We start from the raw sequence: 18,017 nt of genomic DNA, 5'->3' as shown, positions 1-18,017 counted from the left end.
TGGGCAGCCGACTTTCTCAGTCGCCAGGGCCTAGCAGCGGGCGAGTGGTCTCTCCACCCCGCAGTCTTCAATCAAATTTGCCTCCGCTGGGGTATGCCAGACGTCGATCTTATGGCGTCCCGGATGAACCACAAGGTCCCTCAGTTTGTCTCCAGGTCCCGGGATCCCCTTGCCGTCGGCCACGACGCTCTGGTAATTCCATGGTCCCAGTTTCAGTTTCCCTACCTGTTCCCACCCCTCCCCTTGATTCCAAGGGTGGTATAGAAGATCAGGTTGGGAGGGATTCCAGTCATACTGATAGCGCCGGACTGGCCAAGGCGGCCGTGGTATGCCGAGCTCGTAAACATGCTCGCGGACACTCCTTGGAGACTCCCGGATCGGCCAGATCTCCTCTCGCAGGGACCTCTCTACCACCAGAGTTCTCAGTCGCTGAGTTTAATGGCATGGCCGTTGAGGCCGCAGTCTTGAAAAACTCTGGTCTCTCTTCCCAGGTCATACAGACCATGATCAGAGCCAGAAAACCGGCTTCTTCCCGTATCTACCATAGGTACTGGAAAGCGTTCTTTCGCTGGTGCGAAACCAATGAAGTTTTTCCAATGTCCTTTTCTCTTCCGGATCTTCTCGGTTTCCTCCAGTCTGGTCTCGATTCGGGCTTATCCCTCAGCACACTCAAGGGACAAGTGTACGCTCTGTCAATTCTCTTCCAGAGTGACCTTTCCTCCATTCACAGGTTCGGACTTTTCTACAGGGAGTTGCGCATATCGCCCCTCCTTTCCGTCCTCCCTTGGAACCTTAACCTGGTCCTTGGCGCTCTTCAGGCTGCTCCCTTTGAGCCTCTTCATGACGTTCCCTTTTCCCTTCTCTCTTGGAAGGTAGCCTTCCTCATTGCCATTACATCCATGAGGAGGGTCTCCGAGTTGGCAGCCCTGTCATGTCGTTCCCCTTTCCTGATTCTTCATCACGATAAGGTCGTTCTTCGACCGGTTCCTGAATTCCTTCCCAAGGTGGTCTCGGCTTTCCACATCAACGAAGACATTGTCCTTCCATCATTTTGCCCTTCTCCAGCTCATCCTTTGGAGAAGTCTCTTCACAAGCTTGACATGGTCAGGGCCATTCGGGTATATCTTTCTAGAACCGCTCCCTTCCGTCAATCCGATTCTCTCCTTGTCGTTTCTGAAGGTCGTCGGAAGGGCTTTCAAGCGTCTAAATCCACCATTTCGCGCTGGATTCGCTCGGCAATTTCAGAATTGTACCGTGTTCATGAGGCACGTCCTCCCCCGGGGGTGAGAGCTCACTCCACCAGAGCTGTCGGAGCTTCTTGGGCTGTTCGCCACCAGGCCTCCGCCTTATAAGTTTGCAAGGCCGCAACCTGGTCGTCTTTGCACACGTTTACGAGGTTCTATTGGGTTCATACTCAAGCCTCGTCTGATGCAGGTCTTGGTAGGAAGGTACTGCAGGCGGCGGTCGCACACCGGCCGACCTGAGACCTTTTCTCTTTTCCTTTCTACCCACCCTTTTCCGGGACTGCTTTTGGACGTCCCATGGTTGTCCTGTGTCCCCCAATGAAGCGATAAAGAAAGAGGGATTTTTGGTACTTAACGTAAAATCTCTTTCTTGGAGCCTTCATTGGGGGACACAGCACCCTCCCTACTGGTTTGTTCTGGTACCGTGTTTGGGGCCTGGAGACCCTAGTTGAGTTGGTACTTTTACTGTTATGAGTTCTGTCGCTTCTCCTACTGCTTTTTGCACTAACTGAGGTGCTTGGTGCCTGTCGGTGGGTGTATACTGCCGGGGAGGAGCTACGCCTTTTTCCTTTTTTGCATAGTGTCAGCCTCCTAGCAGCAGCAGCATACACCCCATGGTTGTCCTGTGTCCCCCAATGAAGGCTCCAAGAAAGAGATTTTACGGTAAGTACCAAAAATCCCTCTTTTTGGGATATGGAGAGGGTGTTGGGGACGGTTTTCTTTTTTTTTTTTAAACAGAATTCTAGTATGCTGTATATATAAAAAAATAAAAAAAAAAAGCTGTACTTAATATGTAAAAAACCTGGTGGTAGATCACACCTGGTGATATTTTCCAACTGAATTCGAAAACCGCAGAATGTAAATTCTTTCAGCGTTTGTTTGCAGCCTTTTTTTTTTACCCATAGAAAGCATTGAGCGCAAAAACGCTGAATTTCTGATGAAAAAAAAATGAAGGTATAGTAGGATGTGAAACCCACTTATTTTTGTAAACAACAAAAAAGAAAGACAGGGGGGCGGCACCACTGCCAACATGAAGCTGCAGACCACTGATAACCACAGGTACGGCTTCAAAGCCGGTATGATAGGACGCTATGTTCCAAGATCTCGGGTGCTATATCCAGAAAAAACTAATCCGTCCACTTGTACTATAGAAAAAAGAAAAGCACTCACCGATCTGAAAAATCCTTACGGTGGACCTCTAGAAGTGCTGGCATAGCGCGAAACGGCCGTCGTTCTGACCTGCTCGCACTAACTCCTTTCCTCACTCTCCCAGCCATGGACTCTTTTTAATGAAGACTCAATAAAGCTAAGGATTTTTCAGATCGGTGAGTGCTTTTCTTTTTTCTATTGTACAGGTCCACTTATTTTTGTGATTTTGTTTGTGATGACACCAAGTACAATTTACTTTTAACACATATCATTAATTTAAATTAAACAATGTGTTGCATCAACAATACCTTATGGATTCACCTCCACCCTGTTTTTACATTTGTAATTGTGTATTTTTTTCATGAACTGATGCAGCTGTTTTGTCCAGAATATCAGAGTAGCAGACAGGGGGGCTGGGGACTGGAGTACTTTCATTGAAAAATCTAACACATTTAAAAAGAAAAAAACACAAGCAAGAGTAGGGTAGTTTCTTAGAGCTTGAAGCCAGGGTTGTGGAGTTGGTAAGCGAAACCTCTGACTCCTCAATTTCCATGAGACCGACTCCACCAAAATGGGCTCCGACTCCACAGCCCTGCTTGTAGCCACGACAACAGCTTAGAATTCCGTACATACCCCGACACCTAAACTCCATGGTAAAAATCACCTGTTCAATATGTGGCTTTTCGAATGGTGGACTTCCTAGAGAACCTTCAACCACTGGTCGGTTCATCTGCAGGATGCATTTTCTAAGAAGCTGAAGGTAGAAAATGACAAATCATTAACAGTTTCATAATTTGTTAAAAATCCTGCATCTATATAGAACTGGATAATATGCAAAACCAATGAGAGAACAGAAATGTGAGCAATACAGGTGTAACAAACAGAGGTACAGATAAGTGGGACCCCAACTCCAGGAAATTTGGCAGTCACAAATAAGGGAATGTGCACACAACATCTTTTGTCCCAAAGAGTCTTTCTGATCAGTTTTTTAGGCTTTTTTTTTCCTTTGATGTCTAAAATAGTGAGCAGTTAAAGAATGGACATTCACTAATTTTAACCTCTTTGCAGCTGAAGTGGTTAAAAGAAGCTCACAAAAGACTAAATATTGCAGTGCATATGTTCATTCTCTTTAGCGCTTTGTCAGGCAGGTTACCCACCTGAAGAAGACATTGTGTACACATACCCTTAGATAAAAGGTAAGGCACACATGCTCTGTCTCCTCATGGATGCTGCTATATTGACTTCTATAAATAGGAGTCAGGGTGGTCACAGATGGGAGTCACAGAGGTGAGACCCCCAACACATCAGGTAAAGGAGATGCCATACATGAAAGTGGGAATTCGCCTTATTCACATGTTTTCAGTCTTTTCTAGTGAAACACAATAGGAGCTAGAATGTTATATCTCACCTTGAACAGGTAGAAGTACACTTGTTTGGTGTCAGTGTCTTCTTCCTTATGTACTGACATGAAGAGGTTCTCCACATCCACCACCATACCCAGCAGGCGGTTGATTTCATCTTCAGACACATTTTCTAAATGTGACACGTGGTCGGCTACATGTAAAGAGAAAAACCATTCACTGTTAAACCATTTCTGATTTTCACAGCTAAAGAACAGGCTCAATCCTGACTACAAAAGATATCAAGTGCTAAGGCTAGAACTTGGGCCAGGAATGTTAACGTGACAATGGAGAAGTCCTTCCATCTGTAAGCTGCCTAGTGGTGATCGGTCACCGGGATCCAAGGGGGAGAAACGTTACCTCTTGGATCCCTATTCCTGAAAATACACGGACAAACTGACAAATGTACACTATCAATCTGCATTTCAATAGGACATCTTCCTTTCCAATTTCACACTGGGAGCAGGGATTAGAAATATATTATCATTTTGCAGCAGATTCCACTGACTCATAACAGGACCTCATGATTTTTTTTTTGTCAGGATCATATCATACCCAGTGAGTGGCCACAGCTTCGGCAGGGCTCGCTCAGGCTGGCTGCAGGTTGCTGAAGGTCCATACGAGGTGCGGTTTGTGGATTGGGGTTCTTCCATCCATTGCATTTACAGACATCATTTGCCTGACATAAGAAAAGAAAAAAGGAAGATGCATGAGAAGGAGAGAGAAAAACACAACCCAGCAGAGCTATGGAGGACAATGACTGCCCTAGAATTTACAGGCAGCAGTGCTATGGAGGACAATGACTGCCCTAGAATTTACAGGCAGCAGTGCTATTGAGGACAATGACCGCCCTAGAATTTAGAGGCAGCAGTGCTGTGGAGGATAATGACTACCCTAGAATTTACAGGCAGTAGTGCTGTGGAGGACAATGACCGCCCTAGAATTTACAGGCAGTAGTGCTGTGGAGGACAATGACCGCCCTAGAATTTACAGGCAGTAGTGCTGTGGAGGACAATGACCGCCCTAGAATTTACAGGCAGTAGTGCTGTGGAGGACAATGACCGCCCTAGAATTTACAGGCAGTAGTGCTGTGGAGGACAATGACCGCCCTAGAATTTACAGGCAGTAGTGCTGTGGAGGACAATGACCGTCCTAGAATTTAGAGGCAGTAGTGCTGTGGAGGACAATGACCGCCCTAGAATTTAGAGGCAGTAGTGCTGTGGAGGACAATGACCGCCCTAGAATTTAGAGGCAGTAGTGCTGTGGAGGACAATGACCGCCCTAGAATTTAGAGGCAGTAGTGCTGTGGAGGACAATGACCGCCCTAGAATTTAGAGGCAGTAGTGCTGTGGAGGACAATGACCGCCCTAGAATTTAGAGGCAGTAGTGCTGTGGAGGACAATGACCGCCCTAGAATTTAGAGGCAGCAGTGCTATGGAGGACAATGACCGCCCTAGAATTTAGAGGCAGTAGTGCTATGGAGGACAATGACTTCCCAAGAATGTTTTCTATTTTGTGAGATGCTAACTTGAGCTCAGGATTTAACATCTTGAATGTATAGGTACCTTCACACTAAACGATATCGCTAGCGATCCGTGACGTTGCAGCGTCCTGGCTAGCGATATCGTTTAGTTTGACACGCAGCAGCGATCAGGATCCTGCTGTGATATCGTTGGTCTTTGAACAAAGTTCAGAACTTTATTTGGTCGTCAGACCGGCGTGTATCGTCGTGTTTGACACCAAAAGCAACGATGCTAGCGATGTTTTACACTGGTAACCAGGGTAAACATCGGGTTACTAAGCGCAGGGCCGCGCTTAGTAACCCGATGTTTACCCTGGTTACCAGCGTAAAATGTAAAAAAAACAAACAGTACATACTCACCTTCGCATCCCCCGGCGTCCGCTTCCCACACTGACTGAGCGCCGTAAAGTGAAAGTGAAAGTACAGTACAGCGGTGACGTCACCGCTCTGCTGTTAGGGCCGGCGCTCAGTCAGTGCAGGAAGCGGACGCCGGGGGACGCGAATGTAAGGATGTACTGTTTGTTTTTTTACATTTTACGCTGGTAACCAGGGTAAACATCGGGTTACTAAGCGCGGCCCTGCGCTTAGCAATCCGATGTTTACCCTGGTTACCCGGGGGCCTCGGCATCGTTGGTCGCTGGAGAGCGGTCTGTGTGACAGCTCTCCAGCGATCAAACAGCGACGCTGCAGCGATCGGCATCGTTGTCGCTATCGCTGCAGCGTCGCTTAATGTGAAGGTACCTTATGGCTTCTAGAGCGGTTATCTGATGTCCTTGTCCATGACTCTTCTCAAATACAAAGGGTGCGATTCAACAAAACTAGAGTTGCTCACCCTGGTCTTGATGAAGAGATATGCAGAAGTCAGATGCCTCTTCATGGATCAGGAGAGTCAGAAGTCAAATCCTACTCCAGTCCATGCTGGGGTACGATTTGTGGTACAGACATGATGAGCAGTGGTCACCACGGCCTCATCCCAGCTCCAGCCACTTTTTCAGAACTGGGCAAAAATGGCATTAATAGCAAAAGTTGCCTAATTTTAGTTCAGACTTGGAGTTGCACAAAAAATATGAAACTTTTCTAAGCTTTTTACAACAGAATTCTGGCATATCGGCTTTGATCAATCGGGCACAACAATTTTAATATAAGGCTAGGTTCACATTGCGTTAGGGCAATCCGTTTAGCGCATATGCTAGCGGATTGCGCTAACGCAATGTCACTTTAGGGCTCGCATTTGCCGATCCCGCTATCGCAGATGCCCGATCTGCGCTAGCGAAGAACGGACCTCGGACGCTGCAAGCAGCGTTCGAGGTCCGTCCGAAAATAACGGGACATCGCTAGCGCGTGCCGAAAATGGCATGCGCTAGCGACGCGTTGGCGACCCGTTAGCACATTGCTGTCAATGGGTGTGTTAACGGACCCGTTACATGGCGTTAATTGTGACAATTTCGCCATGTAACGGAGTCTGCTAGCGCACACCCATTAACGCAATGTGAACCTAGCCTAATGCACATTGTGAACTGTAATCAGCGACAATGCTCCGCGAATATTGAGGGTAGCTGCTCCATCAGTAATCCCGATGGCTGCGTCTAGACTATTACAGAACATATAATGCCCGGTAGCTTGCCATCTAATTTATCAAGATGCTTCACCGCTAGGAAAGATACTACGTCGCCTCAATTGATCAGTCACCAAGAATCAGGAAAATCATGCAATGTTGTCCATGAACTGGCGTAGCCCCGCAGATTAAAAAAACGGAAAAAAAAAAACTGTGCGGGGCAAGAAACCACACATGAACTAGAGAGCATGGGCTGGTACTGTGTGATTGAAGATAAGCCGCAATACTAGTCTCAGAGGCACGGCGCGGCTGAAGGGTACATAGGGTAGTCACTGAGGCATAGATTATAGCTATGTTAGCAAACAGCGGCTGTGTGTGTAAGATGTACTGCAGAGTTGAGCCCCCCCAAACCCCCACAGACTATATACAGCACAGTGCACCGACACCGCACTGGTCAAAGATGCCATAGGAGTTTTACAGGATGAAAAGAGTGAAGTGGTAAAAAATTATGCTCAGAAGGACTAACTTTTAAATTCCTATTTGCATCTATGTTCTCTAAGAAGGCAAATGTAACATCAACTGATCTTCATGATGTCATCAAAAGAATAAAAGAATCCACACTATCCAAAAACAAAGATGGTGAGGGAACACTTAACTAATTTAAATTATTTTAACCCCTTTCTGACATCTGACGTACTATCCCGTCGAGGTGGGGTGGGCCCGTATGACCACCGACGGGATAGTACGTCATACGCAATCGGCCGCGCTCACGGGGGGAGAGCGGCCGATCGCGGCCGGGTGTCAGCTGCATATCGCAGCTGACATCCGGCACTATGTGCCAGGAGCGGTCACGGACCGCCCCCGGCACATTAACCCCCGGCACACCGCGATCAAACATGATCGCGGTGTACCGGCGGTATAGGGAAGCATCGCGCAGGGAGGGGGCTCCCTGCGGGCTTCCCTCAGACCCCCGCAGCAACGCGATGTGATCGCGTTGCTCCGAGGGTCTCCTACCTCCCTCCTCGCCGCAGGTCCCGGATCCAAGATGGCCGCGGCATCCGGGTCCTGCAGGGAGGGAGGTGGCTTACCGAGTGCCTGCTCAGAGCAGGCGCTGGTAAGCCTGCAGCCCTGCACAGCAGATCGCCGATCTGACAGAGTGCTGTGCACACTGTCAGATCACCGATCTGTAATGTCCCCCCCTGGGACAAAGTAAAAAAAGTTTTCTTTATCTAAATAAAAAAACCCAAAACAATAAAAGTACACATATTTAGTATCGCCGCGTCCGTAACGACCCAACCTATAAAACTGTCCCACTATTAACCCCTTCAGTAAACACCGTGAGGAAAAAAAAAAAACGAGGCAGAAAACGCTTTATTACCATACCGCCGAACAAAAAGTGGAATAACACGCGATCAAAAAGACAGATATAAATAACCATGGTACCGCTGAAAACGTCATCTTGTCCCGCAAAAAACGAGCCGCCATACAGCATCATCAGCAAAACAATAAAAAAGTTATAGTCCTGAGAATAAAGCGATACCAAAATAATTATTTTTTCTATAAAATAGCTTTTATCGTATAAAAGCGCCAAAACATAAAAAAATGATATAAATGAGGTATCGCTGTAATCGTACTGACCCGAAGAATAAAACTGCTTTATCAATTTTACCAAACGCGGAGCGGTATAAACGCCTCCCCCAAAAGAAATTCATGAATTGCTGGTTTTTGATCATTCTGCCTCACAAAAATCGGAATAAAAAGCGATCAAAAAATGTCATGTGCCCGAAAATGTTACCAATAAAAACGTCAACTCGTCCCGCAAAAAACAAGACCTCACATGACTCTGTGGACTCAAAATATGGAAAAATTATAGCTTTCAAAATGTGGTAACGCAAAAAATATTTTTTGCAATAAAAAGCGTCTTTCAGTGTGTGACGGCTGCCAATCATAAAAATCCGCTAAATAACCCGCTATAAAAGTAAATCAAACCCCCCTTCATCACCCCCTTAGTTAGGGAAAAATATTTTTTTTTTATTTATTTCCATTTTCCCGTTAGGGCTAGGGTTAGGGTTAGGGCTAGGTTTAGGGCTAGGGTTATTGCTAGGGTTAGGGCTAGGGTTAAGGCTACAGTTAGGGTTGGGGCTAAAGTTAGGGTTAGGGTTTGGATTACATTTACGGTTGGGAATAGGGTTGGGATTAGGGTTAGGGGGGTGTGTCAGGGTTAGGGGTGTGGTTAGGGTTAACGTTTGGATTAGGGTAAGGGGTGTGTTTGGATTAGGGTTTCAGTTATAATTGGGGTGTTTCCACTGTTTAGGCACATCAGGGGCTCTCCAAACGGGACATGGCATCCGATCTCAATTCCAGACAATTCTGCGTTGAAAAAGTAAAACAGTGCTCCTTCCCTTCAGAGCTCTCCCGTGTACCCAAACAGGGGTTTACCCCAACATATGGGGTATCGGCGTACTCAGGACAAATTGGACAACATCTTTTGGGGTCCAATTTCTCCTGTTACCCTTGGGAAAATACAAAACTGGGGGCTAAAAAATAAGTTGTGGGAAAAAAAAGATTTTTTATTTTCACGGCTCTGCGTTATAAACTGTAGTGAAACACTTGGGGGTTCAATGTGCTCACAACACATCTAGATAAGTTCCTTGGGAGGTCTAGTTTCCAATTTAGGGTCACTTGTGGGGGGTTTCTACTGTTTGGGTACATCAGGGGCTCTGCAAATGCAACGTCACGCCTGCAAACCAATCCATTTAAGTCTGCATTCCAAATGGCGCTCCTTCCCTTCCGAGCTCTGTCATGCGCCCAAACAGTGGTTCCCCCCCACATATGGGGTATCAGCGTACTCAGGACAAATTGGACAACAACTTTTGGGGTCCAATTTATTATGTTACCCTTGTAAAAATACAAAGCTGGGGGCAAAAAAATCATTTCTGTGAAAAAAAAAGAGGAATTTTTATTTTCACGGCTCTGCGTTATAAACTGTAGTGAAACACTTGGGGGTTCAAAGCTCTCAAAACACATCTAGATAAGTTCCTTAGGGGGTCTACTTTCCAAAATGGTGTCACTTGTGGGGGGTTTTAATGTTTAGGCACATCAGGGGCTCTCCAAACGCAACATGGCGTCCCATCTTAATTCCAGTCAATTTTGCATTGAAAAGTCAAATGGCGCTCCTTCCCTTCCGAGCTCTGCCCTGCGCACAAACAATGGTTTACACCCACATATGGGGTATCGTTGTACTCAGGACAAATTGCACAACAACTTTTGTGGTCTAATTTCTTCTCTTACCCTTGGGAAAATAAAAAAATGGGGGCGAAAAGATAATTTTTGTGAAAAAAATATGATTTTTTATTTTTACGGCTCTGCATTATAAACTTCTGTGAAGCACTTGTTGGGTCAAAGTGCTCACCACACATCTAGATAAGTTCCTTAGGGGGTCTACTTTCCAAAATGGTGTCAGTTGTGGGGGGTTTCAATGTTTAGGCACATCAGGGGCTCTCCAAACGCAACATGGCGTCCCATGTCAATTCCAGTCAATTTTGCATTGAAAAGTCAAATGGCGCTCCTTTCCTTCCGAGCTCTGCCATGCACCCAAACAGTGGTTTACCCCCACATATGGGGTATTAGCGTACTCAGGACAAATTGTACAACTTTTGGGGTCCATTTTCTCCTGTTACCCTTGGTAAAATAAAACAAATTGGAGCTGAAATAAATTTTGTGTAAATAAAAATGAACAATTAACTTTTTTCAAACATTCCAAAAATTCCTGTGAAACACCTGAAGGGTTAATAAATTTCTTGAATGTGGTTTTGAGCACCTTGAGGGGTGCAGTTTTTAGAATGGTGTCACACTTGGGTATTTTCTGTCATATAGACCCCTCAAAATGACTTCAAATGAGATGTGGTCCCTGAAAAAAAATGGTGTTGTAAAAATGAGAAATTGCTGGTCAATTTTTAACCCTTATAACTCAATAACAAAAAAAAAATGTGGTTCCAAAATTGTGCTGATGTAAAGTAGACATGTGGGAAATGTTACTTATTAAGTATTTTGCGTGACATATGTCTGTGATTTAAGGGCTTAAAAATTCAAAGTTTGAAAATTGCGAAATTTTCAAAATTTTCGCCAAATATCCGTTTTTTTAACAAATAAACGCAAGTTATATCAAAGAAATTTTACCACTATCATGAAGTACAATATGTCACGAGAAAACAATGTCAGAATCGCCAAGATCCGTTGAAGCGTTCCAGAGTTATAACCTCATAAAGGGACAGTGGTCAGAATTGTAAAAATTGGCCTGGTCATTAACGTGCAAGCCACCCTTGGGGGTGAAGGGGTTAAATCTCCTGGTTCAGATGAATTACATCTTAGGTTACTGAAAGAGTTAGCAGAGGAAATTGCACAACCACTAGCCAGAGGTTGAAAAATCCTAGAAAACCGGAGAAGTCCCATAAGATTGGAGAAGGGAAAATGTTGTCCCCATTTTCAAAAAAGGAAATAAGATGGAGCCAAAAAAAATTACAGGTCAGTGAGCCTTACTTCTATACCAGGAAAGATCTTTGAATAAATTATTAAATAGCATGTATGTAAGTACTTGGATAAGAATACAGTAATTAACCAGAGCTAGCATGGGTTTGTGGCAAACAAATAATACAAGACTTATCTAATTTCCTTTATGATGGAATCACTGACTGTGTGGATCAGGGAAATGCGGTAGAGATAGTATAGCTCGACTTTATCAAATGCTTTGCTGAAGTATCGCATACTATCTTTATTGAAAAAATGACTATGGGATTGACAATGCTATGAGTAGGTGGATTCATAACTAGCTCAGTGACCATGCTCAAAGAGAGGTGACAGATGGTTGCACATTCAATTGGAAGAGTGTTTCAATTGGGGTACCACAAGGCTCTGTCCTGGCCCCAGTGTTCAACATTTTTATAAATGATCTACATAAGGGAAATGAAGGTAAACTAATCAAATTTTCAGATGATGCAAAGCTAGGAGGGATAACTAACACTAGAGAAGACACAAAGGATTCAGAAAGATCTAGATAAGCTTGAACAATGGTCAGCTACTAATAGAATGGTATTTAACAGAGAGAAATGCAAAATTCTATATCTGGGCAAGAAAAGCGAAAATTACATCTGGAGAATCGGAGGAATAGAAGGAAGCAACAGCATATGTGAAAAAGACTTGGGTATACTAATACATCACAGACTGCACATGAGTCAACAGTGTGATGCAGCAGCAAAAAGGTTAATACAGTTCTAGGATGTATTAAGAGAAGCATAGAATCTACATCACGTGAAGTCATTATTGCCCTTTACTCCTCCTTGGTCAGACCTCATCTAGAACAATGTGTCCAGTCAGTGCACTGCAAAGTATGTCCTACGAAGAACGTAAAAGAAGGCTAAGGAGACTTAATAGCTTTCTACAAAAATCTGATGGGATGTCCGTGTAGAGGGAACATCCTAAGGGTATGTGCACATGGTCAGGAATCGGCAGCGCTTTGGACTCAGGACATGTCCGCTGCATCTAAAGAGCTGCCAGCTTTTGAACACAGGTGAATCCGCATGTGATCATTTAACCGTGCGGAATCACCCCGTCCAACACATTGTACGGGTGATGTTTATCTTGAGTTTAATACTGAGGTCTGGAAAGACGTGCCGCATGTCTGTCTTTGCAGGTGAGCCGCGGGCGTTGGTGCATGAATAGTAGGCCTGGAAGGTCTTGAAATCCCATCCATGATGCTGTAACATCTGCACGCTGCGGGTTGGATGCTGCACAAGTACAGAGAGTCCAACCTGCAGCGTTTACCGACCGTGGGAACATATCCTTATTTTCATTTGTACATGGCAACATGAGAAGCAATGGAGTGAAACTGAAAGGGAGAAGATACAGAATAGAAAATACTTTTTGACAGTGAAGGTGATCAATGAGTGGGACAGGCTACCACGAGAAGTGGTGAGTTCTCCTTCAATGGAAGTCTTCAAACACAGGCTGGACAGACATCTGTGTGGGATGATTTAGTGAATCCTCCTTTGAGCAGGGGGTTGGACCAGATGACCCAGGAGGTCTCTTCCAACTCTACCATTCTATGACCCTGCAGGATGCCTCTTCCAACTCTACCATTCTATGACCCTGCAGGATGCATGGACCCTGTAAGATGCACGGACCCTGTAAGGCCGGTTTCACATGTCAGTGGCTCCGGTACGTGTAGTGACAGCTTTCTCACGTACCGGAGACACTGACACACGTAGACCCATTCAAATGAATGGGTCTATGCACATGCCTGCGTGTTTTCACAGACTGTGTGTCCGTGTGCAAAACACGGAGACGTGTCTGCTTTTCTCCGGCAGCACGGTCCGCAAAGCGTCCCGCACACGTGCACACGGAGAACAGTGTGCACTCTCCTCCGTGTGCACGTCCCGCCGCAGGAGAAACAGCGCTACAGTTAAGCACTGTCCCCTGCGTGTGGTGCTGAAGCCGGCATTCATCCCTTCTGTCCTGCTCGGCTGAAAGCAGCGCTTGCAGGAGAGAAGGGATGAAAGATCAAGTTTTTTTTTTGTAAAAATAAAGTTTGGGGTCAGAACCCGCCTCCCACCCCCCGTGCACCCGCCCGCTTGCAGAGAAATACTCACCCAGCTCCTGCGATGCCTCCTCTCAGCGCCGGCAGCTTGTCCTGTGTGAGCGGTCACGTGGTACCACTCATTGCAGTGATGAAAATGCGGCTCCACCTCCCATAGGGAGGTGGGAGGTGACCCCCAAACTTTATTTTTAACAAATAAAAAAAAGATTTTTCATCTCTTCTCTCTTGAGAGCGCTGCAGGGGACAAGAGATGAATGCCGCCTTCAGCACCACACGCTGGGGACAGCGCTTACTGTAGCGCTGTCTCTCCTGCACAGTCCGTGTGGTCCTCAGGCGGCACACGGCTGCCGCACGTGTGCCACATGAGCACACGGACACGGATAACTCCGGTACCGGAATTATCTGGACGTGTGAGACTGGCCTAAGATGCACGGACCCTGCAAGATGCACAGACCCTGCGTGATGCACGGACCCCGCGTGATGCACGGACCCCGCGTGATGCACGGGGACCCCGCCTGATGCACGGGGACCCCGCCTGATGCACGGGGACCCCGCATGATGCACGGGGACCCCGCATGATGCACGGGGACCCCGCATGATGCACGGGGACCCCGTATGATGCACGAGGACCCCGTATGATGCACGGACCCCGTATGATGCACGGACCCCGTATGATGCACGGACCCCGTATGATGCACGGACCCCGTATGATGCACGGACCCCGCAAGATGCACGGACCCCGCAAGATGCACGGACCCCGCAAGATGCACGGACCCCGTATGATGCACGGACCCCGTATGATGCACGGACCCCGCATGATGCACGGACCCCGCATGATGCACGGACCCCGTATGATGCACGAGGACCCCGTATGATGCACGGACCCCGTATGATGCACGGACCCCGTATGATGCACGGACCCCGTATGATGCACGGACCCCGTATGATGCACGGACCCCGCAAGATGCACGGACCCCGCAAGATGCACGGACCCCGCAAGATGCACGGACCCCGTATGATGCACGGACCCCGTATGATGCACGGACCCCGCATGATGCACGGACCCCGCATGATGCACGGACCCCGCATGATGCACGGACCCCGCATGATGCACGGACCCTGTATGATGCACGGACCCTGCACCCACCGCCATTATTTACCTTACACGCCGAGAACACCCCGAGCTTCTCCAGCTTCTTGGCCCGGGGAAGGGCCCTGACCTGAGCTTTCCTCTGGCTGGCTCTCTGCTGCTGGCTCAGGCCAGGCCTGGCCGGGTCACTGCTCCCGGCGCTGCTTCCCGCTGCTGCGGCCACTGCAGACGTCCCGCTCTGCCCGGTTACAGGAGGAGGCTGCACACTGCTCCGGGACTGCGAGGCCTGCACCAGCTCCGCCATAGCAACGACGTACACCGCGTGCTGGAACAATAAAGTTCTGACGTTCAAAGTGGCCGCTGGGAGTGTTCTGAGCATGCGCGTCGTGCAAGGCATGTCGGGAGTTGTAGGCTTTGTGTTAATGTTCTAATCCAGAGGTCCCCAACCGCCGCTGACAGAGGAAGAGGCTGCGGCACCGAAGACCAGCTGTCCGGGGGAAGGAGCGGGACGCCGGGAGCAGGTAAGTATCGCATATTCACCTATCCTCGTTCCACACGCCGGGCGCTGTCTCCATCTTCCCGGCGTCTCTCTCTCCGCACTGACTGTTCAGGCAGAGGGCGCGATGACGCATATAGTGTGCGCGCCGCCCTCTGCCTGATCAGTCAGTGCAGAGAGACGCCGGGAAGATGGCGCCGAGGAGCTGCAAGCAAGAGAGGTGAGTATGTGTTTTATTATTTTTATTGCAGCAGCAGCAGCTATGGGGCAATAATGGACGGTGCAGAGCACTATATGGCACAGCTATGGGGCAATAATGGACGGTGCAGAGCACTGTATGGCACAGCTATGGGGCAATAATGGTGCAGAGCACTGTATGGCACAGCTATGGGGCAATAATGGTGCAGAGCACTGTATGGCACAGCTATGGGGCAATAATGGTGCAGAGCACTATATGGCACAGCTATGGGGCAATAATGGTGCAGAGCACTGTATGGCACAGCTATGGGGCAATAATGGTGCAGAGCACTATATGGCACAGCTATGGGGCAATAATGGTGCAGAGCACTGTATGGCACAGCTATGGGGCAATAATGGTGCAGAGCACTATATGGCACAGCTATGGGGCAATAATGGTGCAGAGCACTGTATGGCACAGCTATGGGGCAATAATGGTGCAGAGCACTATATGGCACAGCTATGGGGCAATAATGTTGCAGAGCACTATGGCACAGCTATGGGGCAATTATGAACGGTGCAGAGCACTATATGGCACAGCTATGGGGCAATTATGAACGGTGCAGAGCACTATATGGCACAGCTATGGGGCAATAATGGTGCAGAGCACTATGGCACAGCTATGGGGCAATTATGAACGGTGCAGAGCACTATATGGCACAGCTATGGGGCAATTATGAACGGTGCAGAGCACTATATGGCACAGCTATGGGGCAATAATGAACGGTGCAGAGCACTGTATGGCACAGCTATGGGGCAATAATGAACGGTGCAGAGCACTATATGGCACAGCTATGGGGCAATAATGAACGGTGCAGAGCACTGTATGGCACAGCTATGGGGCAATAATAAACGGTGCAGAGCACTATATGGCACAGCTATGGGGCAATAATGGTGCAGAGCACCAGGGAAACAAGCATGGTGCTCCCACTCATTCTGAACCTATGGTAAGTTGAATCACATTCTCATTATAAATGTCATAATTATATGATAAGTATGCACTAAGCTCAATCCCTCCATAACCCCACCCCCATATGACCAAAGCCCCGCCCCTGCCCCACCCCCACCGGGCCATGGAAAACTGGTCTTGCTTAAAGCCGGTCCCTGGTGCAAAAAAGGTTGGGGACCTCTGTAAATCTATTGCAGAGTCAGGAGCGCTAGCCTTACCATTCACACTTGTGGGATTTCCTATCCGTTTTTTAACGCCCCGTGTTTCTTTTGTAATCACTTTTTATGCTGTATAGGAAGGTTTCAGCTTGTAGCTAGTGTTATCTGCAGGATTTTTAAAAAGAGGCTGATTCCTCATTGCTTTTGCGCCTTTTTGGCGAGTTTTTATTAGTTTACACCTGGTTTTTGCTTACTCCACACTCATCTTTTCATTTGTGCCTTTTTCTAGTTCCTCTTTTTTTTAGTTCCTCGTTATGGGCAGGATTTAGGGCCTCCAGATGTTTTTGCCTCAGTCATCATTTGCAACGTTTCTAAAAGTTGTCATTTTTTTGCACAAATGTACATGAAGTGATTTTATGGTCTTGATTGAATATTTGCGTTATTTTATTTATTTTCTTTCACCTTTCTTTTTCGTCTTGTGGTATTCATTGCTGTTTTCTGCTTCAACTTCTTCAAAATGGTTCAAGCAGTTCATGGATTTTGTGCAAAGCGAAAAATTATCTTCATTTTTGTGTTTGACTATTTGTGTAACTTTCAAGTGCATAAAGAAGCACGCTTCATAAAATGGCGCAAAAATTGAATCAAAGTAACTGGTGTGCATAAGATATCTCCAGAGGGGATGGAAGTACATTTTTTGACAAATATTGTGACTTTTCAAAAACTTGTAAACTAATCTGATAAAACAGATGAACGCACATAAGACTTTTACGGCTGTGCACTGATCTTGGTAAATCTGCAGGAAAACCGCACTGCGGATTTACTGCCGAATTACCGCGGTTTTTGTGCAGATTTCACATGCGGTTTTACACCTGCGGATTCCTATTATAGAGCAGGTGTAAACCGCTGCGTTTCCACATAGTATTTTCCTCAGCATGTGCACTGCGGATTTTGTTTTCCATAGGTTTACATGGTACTGTACAACGCATGGAAAACAGCTGCAGATCCGCAGCGTCAAAACCGCTGCGGATCCGCAGCAAAATCCGCAACGTGTGCACATACCCTAAAAAGACACAAATAATAAGCAAGAGAGAACGCCAAAAACTTGAGAAAAAAGGTGCAAATGCAACAATGAATCTTGCCTCATGTTTTTTGATTTTTAGCTAAATTTATGACACGTGTTATTTGGGGAAATTTCCCATTGACTTTCCCTGACGAAGCCGCCCAGGAGCGGCGATACGCGTGGGACTCACCCACACCCCCTGGTCTCTCCTCCACTCCCTCTCAGCCCTGACCTGGAACGGTAATCCTTTTGGCCTCACCCTGCATACCAGCAGCTTTATTCTATAGTGGACGGCTGTGTGTCATGTGCTCTGACATGCTGGTGGGCACATTATACTATTAGCCCTCTTATCATCCTTAGGGGCTGTCTATTTGTATTTTCCCAGACCCCACAGGGGTGGCTATCTCTGGGGTACAGCCATACATTCATTTTTGATTCCAGCAGGGACTTTATTTCATTATATATTTCCCCTCATTCACATGGATTGTGATCATTTGTGAGCAAGTTTGGGGACGCCCTTATTCAGCTCACTGAGACAGGACCAGGGATCTGGTTATTGGTACAA

The 18,017-nt window shown here is 47.0% G+C and overlaps 1 protein-coding gene across 2 annotated transcripts in view; it reads right to left on the bottom strand.

Annotated features, from left to right (window-relative positions):
- The window catches only part of KAT2A (lysine acetyltransferase 2A), a 62,080-nt gene extending 46,919 nt beyond the window's left edge, over nt 1-15,161 (bottom strand). The window contains exons 1-5 of one of the 2 annotated variants that reach the window (XM_077252140.1): nt 15,093-15,161; nt 14,623-14,877; nt 4,349-4,472; nt 3,802-3,947; nt 3,058-3,147 (exon numbers count right to left, since the gene is read on the bottom strand). In XM_077252140.1, the coding sequence (XP_077108255.1) occupies nt 3,058-3,147; nt 3,802-3,947; nt 4,349-4,472; nt 14,623-14,856 (594 nt within the window). In that variant the 5' untranslated portion in view covers nt 14,857-14,877; nt 15,093-15,161. Of the gene's footprint in view, nt 1-3,057; nt 3,148-3,801; nt 3,948-4,348; nt 4,473-14,622; nt 14,964-15,092 lie in introns of those variants that run through there. The other variant, XM_077252139.1, reaches the window with a different exon arrangement.
- Nucleotides 15,162-18,017: the final 2,856 nt, after the last annotated feature.

This window comes from Ranitomeya variabilis, chromosome 4, assembly GCF_051348905.1.
Source record: "Ranitomeya variabilis isolate aRanVar5 chromosome 4, aRanVar5.hap1, whole genome shotgun sequence".
NCBI classification, from domain to species: Eukaryota; Metazoa; Chordata; class Amphibia; order Anura; family Dendrobatidae; genus Ranitomeya; species Ranitomeya variabilis.
The sequence above is the reverse complement of the archived record's forward strand: the minus strand, read 5'-3'. Positions and strand labels throughout refer to the sequence as shown.